The following is a 21,670-nucleotide window of genomic DNA, read 5'->3' on the forward strand; positions in this document are numbered from 1 at the left end:
AGTTACAATTTTTATACAATTATATTAAAATAACAATCATAACATGAATACATATAAATAGTAATGTAAAATTATGTAATTACAAAATTAAACAGAACACCATTATCTGCATTCGCCGCCTCTTCCCATTCAGCGCATCCACCGTGGGAACGATGATGAGTTTTACTCTATGATCATTGATCATGGGCACGCGCACTTATGTTTAAAAATTTTGGTGATGAGCGTTCTTGACGACCATCTAGTTGGAGGCAAGGATCAGGTCGATCAGGAATGTCTTTTTTCTTAATATACTGGGAAGTTGTCAGCAGTGGCTATAGTCACACAAAGCGCAAGCGTAGGCACTTGACACGTTAGGCCTATAAATATTAATTTGTATCTACGTACTTCTATCGTATTTAATGTGTATCAAACGTCACAAGTATTTTAATTTTTTCTATTTTCGATTATGTAGATCAAAATTTTTTCTTAGTTAAAAAAATTTAAAATTTAGTATAAATAATATAATTATAAGACAAGATTTCTCATAAGTTTACTCTCAGCTATTAGAAAATATTAAAAATACATACCTAGTTACAATTTTTTTTTATATAATAAATTAACAACAAACAAACGCTGTATTTCGCTGTAATTCAAAAAGCATTAATCTTAAGCATTTATTTTTAATATATTTTAACACATTATTTGTGTTTTTTCCTTATTAACTACAATTACAATTCAGTGTTCTCAAGACTGCTAGTAATGTATTTCATCACTTCATCATACAAAAATTCCCAATCCTTCGACTCCAAATCCTATAAAATAGATAAATTATATTTGTCAATTTCAAACCATTGTTTCGCTGATATCTAATCAAACACATTTTGTTAGAAACCAAAATTACATAAAAAAAAAAAATGCTTTAAACATATTGACTGCCAAACTATGAGACTAGCTAATATAGCCATGTTAGATTTAATGACTCGACAGTATACTTTTAGTACTAGGCTTTATAACAGGGGTAATCAGCAAGAAGAGACTCACGAGCCACCTAATATATTAATAAATATGGAAGAGCCAAAATGTAAAAAAAAAGGTCATACATAAATAAATATACATAAATTTATATTAAAAAAATTTTTTTGTAAAAATGTTACAATAAGATACGAGCCGCAAAAGTCTATGACGCGAGCCGCGGTTTGGCCCCCCTGCTTTATAGGGTCTTCAAACTCTACAGTTTGAATTCATTTTTATGCCACGTAGGCCGTAGGGTTCTGATAACCGTCACAATACATAGTTTTGTAAGGGAAAATATTTTTCCATTACTTCCTTGGAAATTCTTAGAAATTTTGTTGAAAAACCAATATTTCCCTTTAATATTTTTTGTGAAATTGATATATTTAATGTAAAAAATTATCGAAGCATTAAAAATCATGAAAATGATCATGACGATCTCCTCAAAATTATTGTTAGATAAATTAACCCTACATGGCAGTCGACCTTGTTTTTTTATAAATTTCTTATAAACTATAAAGTGTTAAATAAATTACTAACAAAAATACTTTTTTCAGTAATAATATCAATATTTTTTAATTTAATTGGCACATCGTCGTTTGGAAGTTTGTTGGTTTCTATTATCGATTGCATTTCATTCTAAAAATAAGCAACGCTCAAAAACAAAATGTAAGAGTCCGTGTGTGGTATGTAATTGAAGATTTTTAATATTACTTTCGTTTGTTCAAATTGACTTTCGTTTAAACTTTCAATTTTCTCTTTGCATTTATTTTTGTCAGGTACTATCGCTATTGAATTATCAGCTTGATTAATAAGCACAAATTCATCGTTTAACGTAGAAATATTTCTATTACTTGATTTTTCAGGTTGATAGTAGGTCAATTCTTTACCTATTAAACCTTTAAAGAAAATAAATTTGAACAAACTGTATGAACATTTGAAAAAAAAAATTATTTTATTTATGGTTTTAAACATATTTTTGTCTTCAAATAAATCCGACCTTAACAAATAATATGACAAAGCTTGCAAAACATATTATTATTAGGAAATCATTTGCATGGTGATTGCTTTAGTTTATTTTTGTTTTATTTTTTTTTTTTTTTTTTGTTTATAGATAGATGAATTATTTACAAGGTATCAAACAAAATAATATCTATAGTAATATAATTGTAAATTTACAGCACTTTTTGGGAAGAAGATTTTAAAGTTAAAGTGGGATTATCTCTCTCAAAGCCATTTTTTTCGTGTAATACAAAATAACAATGATTCTCAAAAACCATAATGTGTGTTTATAGACAGCACCTTTTCAAGATCATACACCCAAATGTCACCATCACACAAAAATATTTATCTTATACATATTATAATTTATCACACATGTTGGTTCGTAACCAGTTTAGGCTTCTCTGTAATATCCATCCTTTTTTTTTGTCTTGGCAACTGGTTATCTGTTAGCATTATCCACGTTGTTTCGTCCTCTATTTTTTTTCTCCATCTCTCGATTCTTTCTTCTTTAGAATTTCTCGTAATGCACTTGGTCATTTTCATAAAACTATTTGTAAATTTAAATCGGTATGTGACTCCTTGTATCTAATAAACTATGTGTTGGATACTGTTTATCATTTTTATTCATTCCCAATCAGCCTGTACGAATCGTCAAATTTTAGATGGAGCTATACCTGTACCTATACCTGGTGTGCAGTTTGTTTGGTGGTGTATTCTTTAAACAGCCGGTAATTAGTTAGCACGTCTCATTTCAAGCTTTGTCTATCCTTAATGTGTGAACAAACCTTCCCTACTCGGAAGTCGCAAAATCTCCGGTTGAGAAAAAGAGTGCTAAAACTTTAACTGTTTAATCTTAATGTATGAGGTTCAGCACCCCAAAGAGATCCAATTCGAGTTATCTGCATATTTAAAATTTTTGAAAATTTTGATAATTTCTATATGTATTAATAACTGTTTTTGTAACTGATTTAAGTACACTTCTCCTCATCTTTAGAATTTTTCGTACTTTATGCAACTAAATAAATCCACTTTTTAGCCTTTAGTCCAAGGTTTCGAAGCATATATCATCGAGTCCGGCAGCCTTATAGATTTTCATATTGTGTATGGCATTTTAGATCACAGAAGCAAATTGTTCAAATAGATAGCTTGTTTCATTACATTACTCAAGTAGTATTTTTTTTCCGTATTACACTGTTTCAATGGTGTACGCAGAGGTAGGTTTAACCTTCCACGAAATTTCTTTCTTCTCCCATTTTTTTTTATATGTTAAATAATATGTCTATTATCTATAAACTATTCTATGTCTTTGTCTTCTGAACAAAAATAACGAGCTGAACTTTGAACTAATTAAGATAGTGAGCATGGCTGAACTAATGATAGTCTATGCCTATAACCGAGACTTACACCATAGGGTATAGACAAAAGACCTATTTATAATTTTTTTTTTTTTAATAGACTGCTATCACAGCAACACTGTGTCATATCACATTCATATCATAGTACAAATCATTATTCAAATATTTGATTAAATATAACATTTTTATTGATAATAAATTGTAGTAACTTTGAATAAATTTAATTTGTATCAAGGCACTTGAATGTTGACTTAACACTTACAAATTACCATTTATGACAAGTTTAAACTACCAAGTTATAGCTGTAATTTAGAATTTAGCTACTATTTACAAATAATATGAGTGCTAAAAGAAAATAATGTCTTAACATAAAGTTTTTTTTTCAAAAAAAAAAGAATATTGTTTAGTTTTATTATATTTTGTTTATAATGTAGGTATATATATATATCATATAATATGTTGTTATAAAATATGTTATATTTTAAGAGAATAATACAAGAAAATTCATACAAAAAAAGGAATTTAAAAGAATTATTTCGTATGATAAAATGATGGTGATATCTACTAGCTTATCTATAAAGTGGCGGAGCCCCCACAGGTCTATAATCAATCAATATTGAAAACCCAACTGAACTAAAATCCTGTGTACGCTACTACACTGTTTGTTTTAAGTGGTTTGCTATTTTGAAGTTCTGTATGGACGATCTCTAGTCCTCTAGAGCTTCCACACTATCTTTGTCTTCTTGTTTAGGTTAGGTTTATTTCCTCTTTTATTGTTTGTGCGCTAAATGGGTCTGTATGATATTCTTTTATATAGCAGTAATTTTGTTCCATTGGTTTTGGCTATAGTCCTGAAATATGCTCTTTTCAACATCCTCTTTGTATGGTTTTTGCTATTTCTACTAATTTATCGTAATTATATAACGTAAGATCTAGAAAGCTTATTTGTTTGTCTAGTTCTTTAACAAAAGTCGAGCTTTTTTGAAATTAAATGTTCTTCTAAAAGGTACGATAGGTGCCGAAATGTCACATAAAATAGGCCTACGTTAGATACTTGGTATTGAAGAAGTTAGGAATCGAAGCTAAAATCAATGCAATTAGGAACGTTTTACCAGTAAGTTACGCCATGTGCATCGAGGAAGAAGATTCATCCGTAGCCGTCTTCGACTACTATCATCAATGTGTCGTAGACAGTTTTCTGATCCAAAAGTGGGATCATTGCTCATATTGATTGACTCAAAGCATCTCAATCGTATTGCCGTTCTTGTTAAAATTCTAAATTAAATGCATCATATATGAAGCGGATTATAAGCTGGCATTCCTAATTTATACTACATTTTTTCGGTCATTATCAGGCCCGAATCCTTCATAGAGATAACAAGATATTCTATAGACTTACTATGATGACTAATGATTGTTGTTATTATTATTATTTTATGTAATAAAAATTTTAATTTTAAATATTATTTTAAAATGAATAATAATTCAAAATATATCTTCAATGACATTATTCAGTCTTTACGCGATAATTATCGTAACCATTTGTGTTTCTGTAAAACTCCCACTTATCTTATACCGTCGTATGTAAGTCAAAAGTTCATTGCATGGTGAAAACACTGCAAACATGCTGTGGTCTAGCACTCGTCTAGTGGTATATCTATAAAAAGAAGAATTTATTCACTCTCAGAGCTTTATGATACAAATTTCTCCATCACAGCAGTGATCAAAACAAATATCAAAGAGGTAAAGCAAAAAATTCCTCCATAAACAAAATCACGCCAATGATAGTTAAAAATTTCAATATCCATAATAAAAATATTTTTTAAAGCTAAACTTGATAACCATCGATGACTGTCGTAATATTACAAAGAATCTTTCCGAAATCGATATTTTAAACATTATACATATCAACTTCTGTCACCCGCCTTCAAAACCGTCATAAGTCACCAATCCCAATTATTACTGCTATCTTGGATAAGTTAGAAAAAAACATTTTTTTTCTCGATCATCGAACCTAACCGTCAGTATGTAATAACGGCAAAAAATCGCAAAAACATAAACTCTATTCCTCAATCTCAATACTGCCAATGTTTCAATCATACAAAAATTACAGTAAGCTCCCATCTAAATGTATAAAATGATCAAAACAACACAAATACTCCGAATGCACTAAACATAAAAATATTGCACCCGCCTATATAAGCTGAAACGAAAATCAACAACTCAACAACTTCTTCAAATTACAGAGCATATAAGTAAAAAAAATAACACACCAGATCTATTTTCACTCTTTGTACACCTAAAAACTTTAATAGGTACTCTTAAAATCAACGGACAACATATAGCATGGTCTCATAATATTAAATATCTTGAAGTAATATTAAATGAAAAAAAACTTACTTGGAATAACTCACATATCTTCCAAATTACAGCAAGATTACCCATCGCTTAAAAATATTGTATCCACTAATATTAGCCGTCAAACTACACTGAACTAGAAGTATTCACTAATTTTATATAAATAAATTATTCGTCATCTACTACTAGATAATGTACCTGTCTGTGGTCAATGTGCTAAAACTCACACTAATAAAATACAAATCCTACAATCAAAAGTATTATGAGTTATTTCAAATACTCTATGGTTTGTTCTAAATGATGCACTACATCAAATACTTATCGGTAAACTTCTTCGACCTTTCAGATAAAGAAAGCAAGCAGTCTTCAAAATTTCGAGCTAAATGTCCGCCATAACAGACGCAAACTCCATTTTGGTCGTCCTCATAACGTTTTAGATTAGTTCATTGACTTTACTAATGTAAGTAGGTATAATATATTTTGCATAACTGTAACATTTTTAATAAAACTGTACAATGTTAATTTGTAATCGTATTCTGTTAAATTTATCAACTAAACTTATCTGTTTTAAGAAATGTAAAAACATTGTAATTGTACATGTCTAAGTTTAAATGATTTTTTAGGAAAACTTTAAAAATAATTATGATATTACTATATTTATTAAACTATGAAATATATTATAAAAAAAAAAAAAAAATACTATTTTATCAAATAAAAAATACAATTAAAAAAAAAAATTAATAAAAATGAGTTTTGTTCGATGAAAAATATTGTTAATTAATGTGAGTTAACAAATACTCTATAGTCAGTAAAATACACATTTCTGCAGATGGGATAACATTAAGTAGCGATTAATACAATCTTCGCATAATAATCTATGACAACATAACATTAAAGCAGGCCACCTTTTAACTTTTTCTATATCGTGCCAAATAAAAAATACAAAATTGAGAATGTGTCATAAAAAATTAATACTTATTATTTACTTTACAATACTATAATTATAATATATATTATAACACATAATATAATATATGGTTATTTCATCTGGTGCTAGCGTGCCATTCAATAACGTAAGATGTGCCGCAAAAGGCACGTGTGCTACAGGTTGACCACCCCTACATTAAAGCATGTATTCTCTACGGCCTACGCCACAGTACATGCTATGCACATTTGATATTAATGTTTTGTAAAAGGAAATACGATCGGAATTTGCACGAAAGGAATATTTTCCATCTTTAATTGTCGTTGCCTGGTAGTAAATTCCGGCATAACATTCATGTTTTGATCTTTTTTTCCAGAATAAAATAATCTACAAAATTTTACACCAAATATTTTTAGTGGGACTCATCTTAATGCGTTATAAACAGGACTTTTAACGGTTTTGATAACATTATTTTAATAGAAATAAAATAGGTATTATATAATATGTTATAAAATGTTATAAATAAAATTCAAATACTAATGAACAAAATATATCAATAAACATAATTTAATAATAGTTAAACAACGTTTTTCAAAATAAAGTTTGTCCTTTTTTACGCTATACCTATAACATACATCGCCATTCCAATGAATATTTTAATTTATTTTTTTAAGATCTTTTAAGCATAATACATCCATATATTGCTAACCTTTATTAATAATGACTAATATTTTTTTTAAATGTACTTATTAGTATATGTCTATAATATACTATTATTATGTATTTATGCTAAATTTAATGACGCATACAATTAACACTTTTTAACTTAAATTAACCAAAAACGTAAAAAAATTAAATGTATTTTTAACATTGTAAAAAAATCCTGATTGTCAATTAAAAAAAAAAAGCTTGCAAATTATTGTTAAACGTTATTGAAAAATCAAAATTTAATTTAAAAATAGAATAATTTTATTAACAATTTAAAAAAATCTTGATACTCCATACAATTAAAAACGTACATAGGACATAGTTAAATAATATTGTTTTCTTATAATATAACAGCGTTTAAGGATATTAATACATCAAATTACACTTTATATTAAAGATTCTAAAATAAATAAAATAATTGTACGGTAAAAATGATTTCTCACATTTAGAAGTTGATGAGACTCGTCTGGATAAAACTAAAACATTAAATTATTAACTCTGTTAGAATTTGTTCGAAAAAAGGAAATTTAAAACACATACTTGCTGTTGAAATGTTATGGCTTTGTGTTGTAGCTCTTTGGATAACATTACGGAGTGTTGAAAATGAACATTAGTGTCAGCTAATCCATGAATAATCATATATTTTTTGTTACGTAAATTATCTGATTTTGTTATCAAACTAGCATTTTGATAACTTTCAACGTTTCCCTTGTACATATCCATAAGCCGTTCGGTGAACATTGAGTCTAGAATTTATTTTAAATTAATACAAAATAACATTTATTAGTTCACCATTGAATAAAGCACTCGACTCTGTGTTTTAAATTTAAAGATATTTATTATTTAGTTATTTTTATAGTTGTGTCTTCGACTACCATTTATTAAAATGTATAATTATATCACATTTAATTGTAATTATACCGTATAATGCGCCCTAACATTGCATGTATTACATGGCAAATGCTTCAAGCTGACTAAATCGAATCTTTTAGTTCTATTACTCATAAATTATAACTAATAAAGCTAAAAATATGTATATTTTTTTATTTTCGACCTATAGTTAATATGTGGTCATAAAAAATAAGTCTTCGATAACTTTACATCCCTTTATATAATACTGAACTGATTCTATATCTTTATCAAATATTTTTGTAATTATATTACTATAGGTACCTTCTACCTATATATTTAATTGTTTATCACTGAACTTTGGTCTTATATAAGTAATGAAATAATAAATAAATTATTATTATAAAAAATACGATAATAATATTAAAAAAAAGTAAAAATATACAATACCATAATATATCCAGTCCGTGACAGGTGCAACGGACAATGCGCATTTAAATATCTCCTCGACATCTTTAGCTAAAACCATACCGGCTATGTAGCCACCAAAACTCCATCCCCAAATACCGACTTTATTTTTGTCAATAAACGATAGCTCGGTTTGTAGAAATCTGTTTAGTATATTTATTAATTAGCAATAAGTTAATATTACACGTAAGTATATCTATATAACATAATACATTAGTCGATTATCAATATTTTAATGTTACAAAAACAATATTTGCATTTGATTTAAATATTGCCATATTAGGTATAGGTAACGCTAATAATACATTGGGTACACCATTTTTAAGATATCAAATCAATCGGATACTTGTTATTGAAATAAATTATTCCAAGACTAATTAACGCATCGGACAAGATTGATTAGGTTATAAAGTATATTTAATATACAATTAATTTTGGTGTATATATTTCATCATATTATGGTCTACCTAAAAATATATTATTTTAGTATCATCATTGTGTGTTGATTTTGATCTAAGAATCAATTTAAATAATGTTCAATAATTTAGTGGTTTTCATTCAAATGGATAACCATATTAAATCATTAATCGCATAATATGATATGCCTATGAATATTATAAAATATAAAAATATCCTATACATTCGCTGTTAGATTAGGTTATAGGTATATATGTATGTATTATATTATATAAATCATATATAATTTTAAAATTTAAGCATTCTATAATATTTTACTTACTTTGCGATAGTCATTTGGTCATAGATTTCAACTGTACCCAATTGTTTATAATTTGCAAATAATGTATTACTACCCCTTCGTTCTGTGCCACGACCATCCACTAAAGCCACAACAATCTTGTGGTTTGCACTTAAATACATATTCAAATCTATATTGAATTCGTCCAATGCTACATTTAATGTTGGACCACCATAACTATATAAAAAATAAATATCGTAATGAATTATTATCCGTCTGATGATTTTAAATATAATCAAAAATTATATACCAATAAAACGAGTAGGCAGTATTTTTACAAAAAAAAAAGGTGAAGGCCGCATGTGTTTTTATCTTGGGAATTTAAAACATGTTTGATACACTAATTCAACCAAAGCAGAAAACATGTCGGTCCTTAAGGTAGTAAAGTATAGGCTGCCTATCAAAGTAAACACCCAATGATGTAGATGGTTGAGAATGTTGAGATGCATTACAATAATGATATAATATACATAATTTGTGGTTAAAATTGTACACCCGTTACTTATTAAAAGGATTTCGTATCCTCGTGTGTTGTCACTGTTTAACTAACGTAGGCCCATAGTAAATTTTATTTTCAGAATAATCCATTTTGTTTAAAATATTAGAGAAATTTGAACTGTTATAAAATTTAAAGGTAAGAATATTGAATATTATTTAGGGCCACATGTCTTATATTTTAATTTTTAAAACAAGTTTTAAAGTGCTTAGCATTAAAATGTACACAAATATTACAATGTTGACTATACAGTCCTTGTTTAAAAGGTTATTTACTTGGACTGCTATTTTGTTAAATTAATGTAATTTTATAAATAATAATCGTTATAAAAATGAAAAGATATTAAAAAATAATAAAACAATCCACTTACTTATGAAAATAAAATATTAAATTTTATTATTATTATTATTATTATTGGTACTAAGAAAATTAAAATGTATAAAATAAATGAATTATTTATATTATGTGCAGTACCTACCTTTTTTAAAATTCAAACTTATCGTCATCGTAAATGTATTATTTATTATACTTAACCCCAGTGTTTTATAAATCGGTTTTAATTTTTACTCGTTTTATATCTGTTCAGTTTAGTTTTAATTCTATTACACGGCCGTAATAGGTATAATTCCATTTTTATATTATTACTCTGTTTTTATTTATTATAACTACTACGATTTTAGATAAAAACGTTTTCATTATCGATTGGCATGTGTAGGATATTTGTCATATTGTTGTACTTATCAATAAATCTAATCAAACAATATCCAAATTATACACCTATATAATATTATGTACACATTACATGAAAAGACCTGTTTCTACCACAGTCTAAATCCAATTAAATTACCAGTTTCGTTTTTAAATTCTAACGAATAACTTTTCGAACGGATAATTTTTTAAATAGGCCCATGCCTACCATGATTTTCAACCCTTAAATATATCCAAAATATACATATATGCATTTTAAAATTAAAATCTAGACATTTTTCGTTTAAATTTTATTAAACACACCGAGCAATGAAATGTGTTCACACCGCAGAGTACCATTGCGTAAGTAGTAGGTGCCGATGTGGTCGTGTAATGTTTATCGATCATATTTTGCGCCATGAAAAATTATCTGTTCATAAATAAAATTAACAAACATAAGGTTAATTGGAAATCGTTGATTGCTTTTACTGTTTCTAAGAAGAACGCGTATCTACAAACAGTCAATAATAAAAAATTTAAAAAGTTTAAAGAAGAAAGAATTCAAAGGTTAGATTAGGTCAGTAATACATTAATACCAATATTTTTCAAATAACTTTTAATAAAATATTTATCCTCACATTTTATCAACTTCGACGTATTTTCAATAGATATACTGCAATGTTCTACTCTCGGAATAATTAAATATTTAAATTAAGTTGAAGCTACTATAACAATGCTTGGATGTTTACATTCGGATGAAAGTTTTAGTAACTTTAATACAAAATCTGAAACTACTGTTTCGAGTTTAAATATTTCTTCATCAAATCATAGAAAACAATATAAAAATGTTAAAGTGCATTTATTGATTATTTTATTACTTCAACGACTGGTTTCAAGATTAATAATACTACAATTCAAAAAAAGCTTGTTATGTTATTACAATGGTAGAAAATATACTGAGTGAAATTAAAAAAAGGTTTAACAACAATGTCAATATTCAATCCGACGTTAAAAAATTTTTTAAACAATAGTTTTGTTTTTATAAAACAAAATAATAAATATTAATAAAACATTAACAAATATAAATAAAAAATATTTATATTATTATACGACTTATTTTCATAACATAACCGCCCCTGTCCTGAATTTTAACCCTAGACATGCCTCTGACCGTCACCATTTTATAATATAATACCATTAATCCCTACTTACGTGTAAATTAATAAAGGATATTTGTTTTCCGATGAAATATTAACTGTCGGTGGAATTAACAATTTGACACGAGCTTCACAGTCATCAATAAGTGGCACGTTCAAAAATGTCACGCGAGGTAAAGCGACATTTTTTAATTCTATAGCCAGTTTTTTATTTGTTTCCCAAACAGTAATACTATTTTCATTCTTGAAAAAAAAAGCATATTTACAATATATTGATAAATAAATAATAAAGATAAGAACTATTGACTAAATGTATGTATATTAAATATAACAAAAAGTTTAACGCGTCCTATTATTATTTTAGTATTTTAGATAAAATATATGTCAATAATTGATTTTTCATTGTCAAATTTATTTTAATTATTTTTTTAAAAACTCACAGTTACATAATTTATAGCTATTCATTTTTAATAATACGTCTCCTTTTTCGTTAAAATAATATTAATTATTTTATGATAATTTATAGCATTTGTCATGTAAAGTCCTTTATCATATTACTTATCTACTCAAATAAAATAAAATATCATTTTTTCGATTATAATAATGAATACATTTTAATCTTTGAACGTCAAGATGGGTATCAAGATATCTACGATGATATGGTTTTATGATAATCAATATAAATATTATTTTATTTTATTTCCAAGAAAAATTTATTATATTTTAGGTTGCATCCAAAAACCGCACAGCTTATCGGTCATTTTATAACAAATTACCGCACATTTAGAGTGGGTTAAAACCGCACACTATTTTTAGTGAAAATAGTGAAAAGATAAGATTATAAAATAAGTACTGTACAATAATCAAGACTTTAGTTGCCACTAAAGTTACCTATTTATTTTTAGGAGCATTTGTTTAAATTTCGGGAAGAATTTTTACGTAACGGAAATCGTATAAAGTTTTTAAATAACGTCGGCAGTCGATTTCAGCCAATCAAACGTTGAAAGTTTTAAATTTTTTTTTAAATTAATATTTTAAATATTTGAATGTATAAATTTTCTTGATGAAATATGAGAGTAATGAGAATAAATAATTAATTATACACATACACATGCGTTTTTTGTTTATCGACCTTTTTGAGGTCGAAATCATAACTGTGCGGTTTTTGGATACAACAATTTTGAAAATTGTGCGGTTTTGTCCTGTATTTTACCAAAAAAGGTTTTTGGAGTCAACGATATTTTAAATAAATTTCGCATATTTAATATTTATATACAGTCAATCGTTGTGGCAAACGATGAGGGTGAACTAAGTATAACATTTAACTATTATTGTAAAGAATAATTATTTTGTCTACAATCTACGTATAATATAGTTATTATATTATTTGATCGCTGTACGATAATTTGATGAAGGAAAATAACGATTATATTTAAGACAAGTGCATACAGTTTTCACTATGTTCACGTAAGGTATGTTTGGTCCTGTACATATATGTGCGTAATAGGTATTATTTTCACTGAGCACTGCTTTGCTGAAAGTACATCCCGTGTTACATGTCAAACACTCCGGTTTGCCGGGCTGTCGTTCCAAATCTATATGCACTCTGTACACGTGTTGTACTTCGGAACTATGCTCTATATTGGCTAAATAATATCTGGAAAATTATTATTGCACATGATTTAACGAACGTCAGTCTGCCTAATAATACGTATAAACAAATATATCTAATACCTAAGTAAAAATAATGATTATATTATCACTTATGCGTAGTATATAATTTGAATAATCACTATTGGCTGCAAACTTTAATGGTTGTGCATTATATAACATCATAATACATTATGATGGCGTAAAAAAAGGAAAAAAATGTTCTTTTATCTTTATTTTATTAATTTTGTGCGTAGAAGGAAAAAATATGAATTATTATTACGTTAATATTTTAGATTTTGAACAAAGGGAGGAACTTATTGATTTATGGTAATGTAATTTTCTTCTTTTTTTTGTTGGTTTTTTCTGCTATTATTTTGCTAGAAAAGTAAGTGTTTCAAAAGTTCCGTACAACTTTTTACCGTTTAATTGTAAAATGCATTTATCTAATTTCTAGGTACTTAGGAGATGAAATATCTGTGATTTTCTTATTAATTTCTTTAAGAGTAAAAAATTACTGAGAAACTCAGATATTTACGGAACAACTGTTTTTAGTTATTTAGCCTTGTAGTAGTTTCAAAAATAACGATCATAAAACTTAAATCTATTAATCTTTTATAGTTTTAAATAATTTAAATAATTCAATCCTATCGTACTGTATGGTACCTACGTACAGTTAATTAGGGCTTACATATAATTCAATTCGAAGTCCCATTTTATGAGTTTATCAACTTCAAATTTACCAGTGGTTATTGGCATTACTTTGCCATTTGAGATCACACAAACATGTCTGTACATATCACCGTCGTCTTGTTCTATTGGGTATATTAATGCAATCTGATTAACGGGGTTAATAAAGAATGACTGTCGAAAATTGAGCCAACCGTTTTCTTGTCGAAATTCCATCATCTGCCAAACACGATTACGTAATTATATGTTACACACATCACATTATTTTATATCGCTATAGTTTACTCACTTCCACGACCTCAGCCGTATTATTATGAATATAGTAATGTACAAGATGACATTCATTTTGAATTCTGTTCATCCACATTGCATACAAATGTTCATCATCTGACCATGCAACTGTATATAATATTGTCTCATTACTAGTAAAAAAATACACCGGTTTTTATTTCTTTTTTTTTTTTCAATTACTTTCTAAGTTTCCATGCCTGTATAATATACTTTAAGTATATTATATTCAATGGGTCTAATAGGTATATACTATACGTAAATATTTCTAAATATTGATATGTTGCCGGTACTTACGGGTATTGTTTCACTGGTTTTATTGGTATAGGTATGTCCTCATTTGTTATATTTAGAACTTGTACAAATAATTCGACTATTGGATTGGGGTCATCAACCTATATATAATATTGAACATTTGATTATTTAAATAAATCACATGAACTTTGAGTGTATACTATTTTGATCGAATACTTTTGGATAATGATAACTAAACGTTCTGCTATATTGGTCGTACATAGTATCTGGTATGCCATATGTTGGTAAATATACCGTTGGTACTAATTCTTCGTTAAACGTCGCGTAGGCTAAACTTTTTCCCCGTTTAGAAAACCACATTGCAGAATTTGATCCAAAGATTTCTTCTAAAACGTTAAATAAATAATTACTATACTTTTACATTATAAAGGTGTGGTATAAAAGTTAAAATTATTTATCAAAAATCCTTGTGGTGAACAAATATTCTTATTATTTGTATTCATTTTTTTTAAATTTCTATTTCTATATTATTTAATATTATGATTACCTATGCTAAATGTTTATTGATTATAACGTTTTATCATTGATAGCTGGATTGAAGAGACTATTGATTTTGTTTCATTTGTAAATGGTAACTGGCTAATTACCCATACCACTAAACCACCCTCTGATATCAGATAGGACGCAACTGATTATAGCCTACCACTTATTATTTTAGACCATTCGATGATTTAAAAATACATAATTTATACTATGTGAAATTCACACGTATCAAAATGAGATAGGTACATATCGATTAAAAAAATTGTAAATGTTTGTATTGGTTTATGTAACGATATGACGGTTAAGTTGATATTTCACAAACATAAATTATTATCTTCATACACGAAATATCGAAATTCATACATCAATAATTATAAATAAATATACTTTCCTGTGTACATCCAATCAGGGATACCGTTGTACAAATTTTCGGATCCGTGGAAAGTTATTTGCTTAACATGGTTTGGTTTCGCAGCTGTGGGGATATAATATATATTGTAGTTGTCGACAATGGCGAGACTTGAATCGTTAGGAGACCATTTGGCGACCATTATTTCCCTTGGATCATGTTTTGTGTCTCTAAGAGTTACTTGTTTTCTGACAAAATAAAATACAATTATTGAACAATTTATAGGTAGGTAACCCTAAAACTATACATTAGCACATTTGTTATTGTAATTTGTAGTACACGTTACATCTCTTCTACACCGAAAAGGTTTAACGAACTCGGTTTATTACACTTTCAGTTACCTTTCAGCAATTTCATCACAGATCTGACAAATTATTTTACCAGTTACAATACTTCGTGTTAACGAAATATTATTGTACTGTTAGCCGTGTACACCACTTTTTGTAATGATTTGACCTATGCAGCTTTAATATAAGTGATTTTTTTTTATTGGAATAATTAAAACACAAGTTAAAAATAAAACGACTTCGTAATTGCTCTCTTTCATTAATTTCATACTAAATTGACAATTTTTATGATGTAAGACATATGATATGTTGCAAATGCAACAGTGCTCCTAATGCTAAACTACATATACCTACCTACTAATACTTTTTACCTATTAATATTTACTACGCTAGTCTACGTGCTAGTTTGCTATAATATGTCATATTAATATGAATCGCCAACCATATCTAACCTATAATTTGTATACGTATACTTTTAAGTTTTATATTTTTTTCAAAAATGTCTGAAACGTATGAATAACACAAGCAATACAATTAGAATGTTTAGAGTGAAAAAATGTACGTTAGATACCTTACGCAACCGAAATTTGAGCTCAGAGTAAAATTCTAGAATAATAACATATTGTTATATTGATGCCATTTAGTAGTTGAATATTACATATAATATATTTGAAGATTGAAATAGCTTTAAAATATAATACGAAAATTTGTAATTTGTTTTAACTGTTTTAAGTACTGAGCTACATACAATCATAATACTTGTATTAAAATTGTATATATAAATACCTACATTTACATTTGATAATATATTTGTCTGATTGTGTTATGTATAGGAATACTATGTTCTAATTGATTTATAATATTATTATTTATTACTGAGACACTTTACAATAATGTTATTCAATGCATATATTATTATTAAAATATGTGAATTTATCAAAATAATTCAAAATGGGCTTCGTAAATATGTGAATTAGTTAAACGACTTTGACTTACTTACCCAGTTCTGATGTTGATAACGTCATAGGTTGCAGTCGATAAATAACTATAAGTCTTCATCATAAAAAAAAAACATTTCAGATAAAACTTGAAGAGCGTATGTATGAAACTAGGAGTATTATTTATTCAGTACACTTAAACAAAAATACAAACAAGTAGAAAATGTTATTCTGAAAATAATCATATACCAGAATAAAGTGGACCACTGAGGCAAATTTTTTTACATTTCAAAGGAATGAAAAGTTATTTCATTCTAGAAATGATTAGGTTGGAGTTTAGCTTTGTCAAATTATTCAAGGTTTTGTTTTAAATGGATACTTATTAGCTACTTCTTTCCCATTTTTTATATTTCTCAGCTTTTTTTCAAAAACATATCTAACGAACTCTCTCAATTCAAAAATAGACCAATACATGTATAAAACGTTGGGAACTTGCCTTATTTTATTATTTAAAAAATATATGAAGCTATAATTAGTATTAATATTTAACTTTGCAGCATTAAAATAATATTAAGTATTTATTAATTTAAATACTAATATTGTTTTTAAAGATACTCACATACACAAATAAGATATACAATAAACTAGCAAGAGAAACTAAAATCAAATTATTTCAAACATTCTAATATATCTATACAATTATAAAAATAATTTTATATGAATTTAATTTTTAGATGAGTATTATTTGAATTTAACAAGATAATAACTTGATTCAAGCATTTTTTTTTTATTTTTTTTTACCTTTCAGTCCATGAGTATTTCATAAATATTAAATATTATGTAATTAATTTAACAGTAAGAACTTATTATTAAAAAAAAAAAATTTAAGTATAAAAATAACATAATTTTAATTAATTAGGTATAATAAAATTATTTTTCTCTTTTTATCATGTAGTTATAAATTATAACTTATTTTATAGTGCATACAATTTTAATTTCGTAGCAGAATATTTTTCTAGGAAATTTGTTGTATAAATTCATATTTTGATCTAGTAGTTATACCTACTTTATAGATGCTTTATACGTATTTAAAGTTGTAACGAGCGGAATTGTGTGACACAAGGATACTTCGAAAAATTTGCTCTTATAAACTTTAGATAGGTACTGCAATTAATTGTTTGAAATTCGATGTTTATTATGATTTTGAATAATAAAAAATATTTAAAAAGTTTTCAGAAAAATGTTATTCTTTATTTATTAAAAATGCATGTAGAAATTCAAAAAACTGAATACTTCAAGTATAATCAATGATGAAATATATGTGTAAATATATATTTTTTATATCGTTTTGTAATGACTTTAAAAAATATTTTCTAAAACTTAAATAGTCTCAATGATACGAGCACAAGTTCACTAAGTCACCCTGTTATTATACCTAATGTAATACCCTCAATGACTTTTAAAACCATTTTAGATATAAATTTATATTTTAATCAATAGAATAAGTTACTATATTTAAATGTTAGATCAATTGTACTGCCTTTAAAGTGTTTGAACCTATTGAAACATCAATTGACTTACAGCATTACTATGGCTTGGAATAAAAAATATGCTCATAATATAATAAAAACAATTTACCTTATTGAGGTTATAAGCTATTAATAGATATTTCTTGTCAGCGGAAAGCTCGTATTTATGACAGTATTTCATGTGCTAAAAATATAAAAATTTAAATAAACATGTCATTTAACATCTATGGAACCATTGAGTTATAAGTTGTATGTGTTTACCTGCATTGAATTGAATGCTAAAATAGATTTAATAGATTTATTTATATCCAATAAAATAATATTTCCGTTATTATCTCGTGTCAATATTTGATCATCTAATTAGTAAATAAAAAAAACCAAAATTAAAATTAAACAAAGAAAAGTAGGGTATTTTATATTTAAAAAAAAAAATATTTTTTTTATAGACACATAATGGTTTTTTTAATATTAACAATAAAAACATAATTATGTACATAGAAATTGCAGATAGAAAAATGACTAATATAGGGTTTGAAAACCACATTTATTGTAAGTCAAACAATTTTGTACGTTGGAATTAAAATTTAAAATATGTACCATGAATTCGTAAATTATTTTCAATAAACTCATGCTTGAATAAGGGAAACAAATATGTAGGTATATGATCCACTTATTGGCTGGTTGCAGAATTTCCGAACGTAACAAAGGGAGATAAAAATATTTTAGAGATGTTAAGTTTTATTTTCTAAAAACATGTATGATATTTCAACAAGTATATTTCTTACTTTAAAGTTAGCGTTATGTTAAATATTTTTTTTTTTGTTCTGCTTAAATTATTTTCATGCCGGATATATTGCTTATTATTTACAAAATAACCTAATGTAGTATACTTCTTATTTCCTAGTATAGTGTATTATTCAGACTAGTTATATATTATGGAATATATTATTATGAATTTATATTCATATAAATAACAGTTTTTGAACATAAATTACCGCCAAAATATTGTTTTGTTAATAAGTACATTTGACAATTTCAAATAATTTAGTTAAATTAAATTTTTTAAATTTATTAATTAAGCCTGGTATGTTTATAATTGTATTTAGAAAGCTATTATTTAGATAAAGAAAAAGACAAATATTGAAATAATTTTACTTAATAAATATACACAAATAATATAAAACCTCTAATACTTATAAATAACTAAATTCCAAATTTTAAATGTTCATAATAAAAATGCATCATAACCAGATGAATTATAAAAATGATAACATGTGTATTACAATTTACCTGAAACCCAAGTTGCTTTGAAATCAAGTTGATTATTATTCAATAATGTTTCAAATCGAAGTGGTCTTGATTCTATGATTTGATGTTTAGAATATTCAGGCTCATCAATAGTGAAGTAAATTATGATAGTCATTATTGTTACAATAAAACAGAATGATAACCACACTGTAATAAATCCCTTTCTAATTGTCATTAAAAAGTGTTCCTGAAAATATTAATAAAATTAAAATTAAAATATCAAACACAAAAAAAATTATTATTTTTAATTCACATTTTATACTTAATTTTTTATTGGAGAGTAAGCTAACAAATTTTAAGCAAAGAAATTGACTTACGTTATCACTCACATATCTTAATCACTTTTTACTCAATCATTTCCCAAAATTCCCCTGTATCATGCACACACCCTTGTAATCTGCATCAATACAGCAATATATGTACAATTATTTAACTCTCGTCTTATTTAAAAAAAGTCGATCACGTAATAATTGATAAATTTATATTTATAAAATTATATTGATGTTTGAAGACTTCTGACAAGTATTCCTATACTTTTAAAAATAAATTTTTAGTAATATTAAATTTAAAGTATACATATGTATAGTAAGTATATAATATTTAAATTACTGAATTCATGTTTTTTTATTCAATTAAAATATCACGAAAAAAAAAGTTTAATAATAATAATATTTATTCCATATTATTATATTTAGTATTTATTTCATGAATGGATATATAATTAATATTTTTGAGTAACCATTAGATAAACATCATTGTAATACTATTAAATAAGCTGATATGCCTATTGTTAAAGTATTAAAATCAAATATTTCCTTAATAAAATCCTATTTTTAAATATATAGAATAATATATTATAACTATTTGAATTATTCATTCCATATTATACAGTTGTCTCGATAAACTCATTATTACTTATAAATCTTTATATTATGTTATATTGCATCTGTTTTTATGTTTAAATTAATTTTCAATCATAAAATAAACGTCAAATTAAAAAATAAACATGATCAAAAATTCAATATTAAATATCACTTACCATTATCAAATGTTGTGCGTGGCAATTCTTATTTACCAATGAAACTGTATAATGTCTTAATACAAAAATACGTATATGTGCGTATTACATACGTTCGCGTGCATTAATATGTTAAGTATGACTGCTTAGTATTCACGCAATGACAATCCACCAACCATATCTATGAAAACATTTGGTATTTAAACAGATGTTTCGGCATTGTGCTATTTAATAAATATTAAAATGTTATTTTCATTTTAATTTATATAGTCTAGTTAATACTATATAATATTTTTTTTATGACTAATGAAATAAATATTATTTTTTATATGCTTATTTTTCTTTAAAAACCTATAGAGAGATTTAAAAGTATTAGTAACAATTATTTGAATAGGTCCTAATGAGTAGAACCAGAATTATATGCATTTGCATATTTTTCTTTATTAGTTTAAAAAGTAAGAAATTAATGCATTATACATTTGAATCTTAGCCTAATGAGTTGGTATTTTCATTACTTTGTATACTTTCAAAATTTACTACAATACCTATAAGTATATTATTTTAGCGTGTTTCCAATATAATGCATATATTAAAAAAAAAGTAGTGATAAATCATATTATTTACTAACTTTGGATATCATATTGACATGTCAATCATTTTAGATTTTTAACGGATTGATGATGTATTGATTCAATGTAATGACATGTTTATATTTATCAATAAAAATACTTTAGTCTTTGATTTTAATATTTTTTCTGTTACTAGAAAAGTGAATATAGTTGGTACTTTAGAAGATTAAAAGAAAAAGTCCTCAGTACTTACTTAATAATTGGAAAACACGGTAATTTTTACGCAAATCGATTTTCTTATTTTATTGTGATTCAAAAACAAATTACTGTAGACACTTAAAATTTTCACCAAATGTTAAATAATAAAATATAATTAAATATTCAAATATTCAAATAATTTAACGCATATTATATTATGTTTAATGTACACA

General features: G+C 26.0%; 2 protein-coding genes across 2 annotated transcripts; both read right to left on the reverse strand.

Moving 5' to 3' along the window:
- Nucleotides 1-707: 707 nt before the first annotated feature.
- LOC113558092 lies at nt 708-1,965 on the reverse strand. The gene is made up of 3 exons (XM_026963607.1): nt 1,705-1,965; nt 1,531-1,629; nt 708-791 (listed from the first exon to the last, which is right to left on the reverse strand). Exons 1-3 carry the CDS (start codon nt 1,963-1,965, stop codon nt 708-710), a joined length of 444 nt encoding a protein of 147 aa, XP_026819408.1.
- A 5,614-nt stretch (nt 1,966-7,579) lies between these two features.
- Nucleotides 7,580-20,807, reverse strand: LOC113556338 (venom dipeptidyl peptidase 4-like). The gene is made up of 16 exons (XM_026961212.2): nt 20,692-20,807; nt 19,635-19,839; nt 18,606-18,700; nt 18,454-18,528; nt 16,878-16,930; nt 15,573-15,778; nt 14,855-15,024; nt 14,681-14,778; nt 14,385-14,517; nt 14,097-14,314; nt 13,205-13,412; nt 11,811-11,998; nt 9,398-9,592; nt 8,641-8,801; nt 7,882-8,087; nt 7,580-7,817 (listed from the first exon to the last, which is right to left on the reverse strand). Exons 1-16 carry the CDS (start codon nt 20,692-20,694, stop codon nt 7,728-7,730), a joined length of 2,304 nt encoding a protein of 767 aa, XP_026817013.1. The 5' UTR covers nt 20,695-20,807; the 3' UTR covers nt 7,580-7,727.
- Nucleotides 20,808-21,670: the final 863 nt, after the last annotated feature.

The sequence above is a fragment of the Rhopalosiphum maidis genome, chromosome 3, assembly GCF_003676215.2.
Source record: "Rhopalosiphum maidis isolate BTI-1 chromosome 3, ASM367621v3, whole genome shotgun sequence".
NCBI lineage: Eukaryota > Metazoa > Arthropoda > Insecta > Hemiptera > Aphididae > Rhopalosiphum > Rhopalosiphum maidis.

Coding starts and splice junctions, on each gene's coding strand:
- LOC113556338 (XM_026961212.2), bottom strand. Junction 16,931..18,453: donor TAGCTTATAACCTCAATAAG/GTAAATTGTTTT, acceptor TTTATGATGAAG/ACTTATAGTTATTTATCGAC. Junction 14,779..14,854: donor TTAGTTATCATTATCCAAAA/GTATTCGATCAA, acceptor TATTATATATAG/GTTGATGACCCCAATCCAAT.
- LOC113558092 (XM_026963607.1), bottom strand. CDS start 1,965: ATGTTTAAAACCATAAATAAAATAATTTTTTTTTTCAAATGTTCATAC. Junction 1,630..1,704: donor GTCAATTTGAACAAACGAAA/GTAATATTAAAA, acceptor GCTTATTTTTAG/AATGAAATGCAATCGATAAT. Junction 792..1,530: donor TTACTGAAAAAAGTATTTTT/GTTAGTAATTTA, acceptor TCTATTTTATAG/GATTTGGAGTCGAAGGATTG.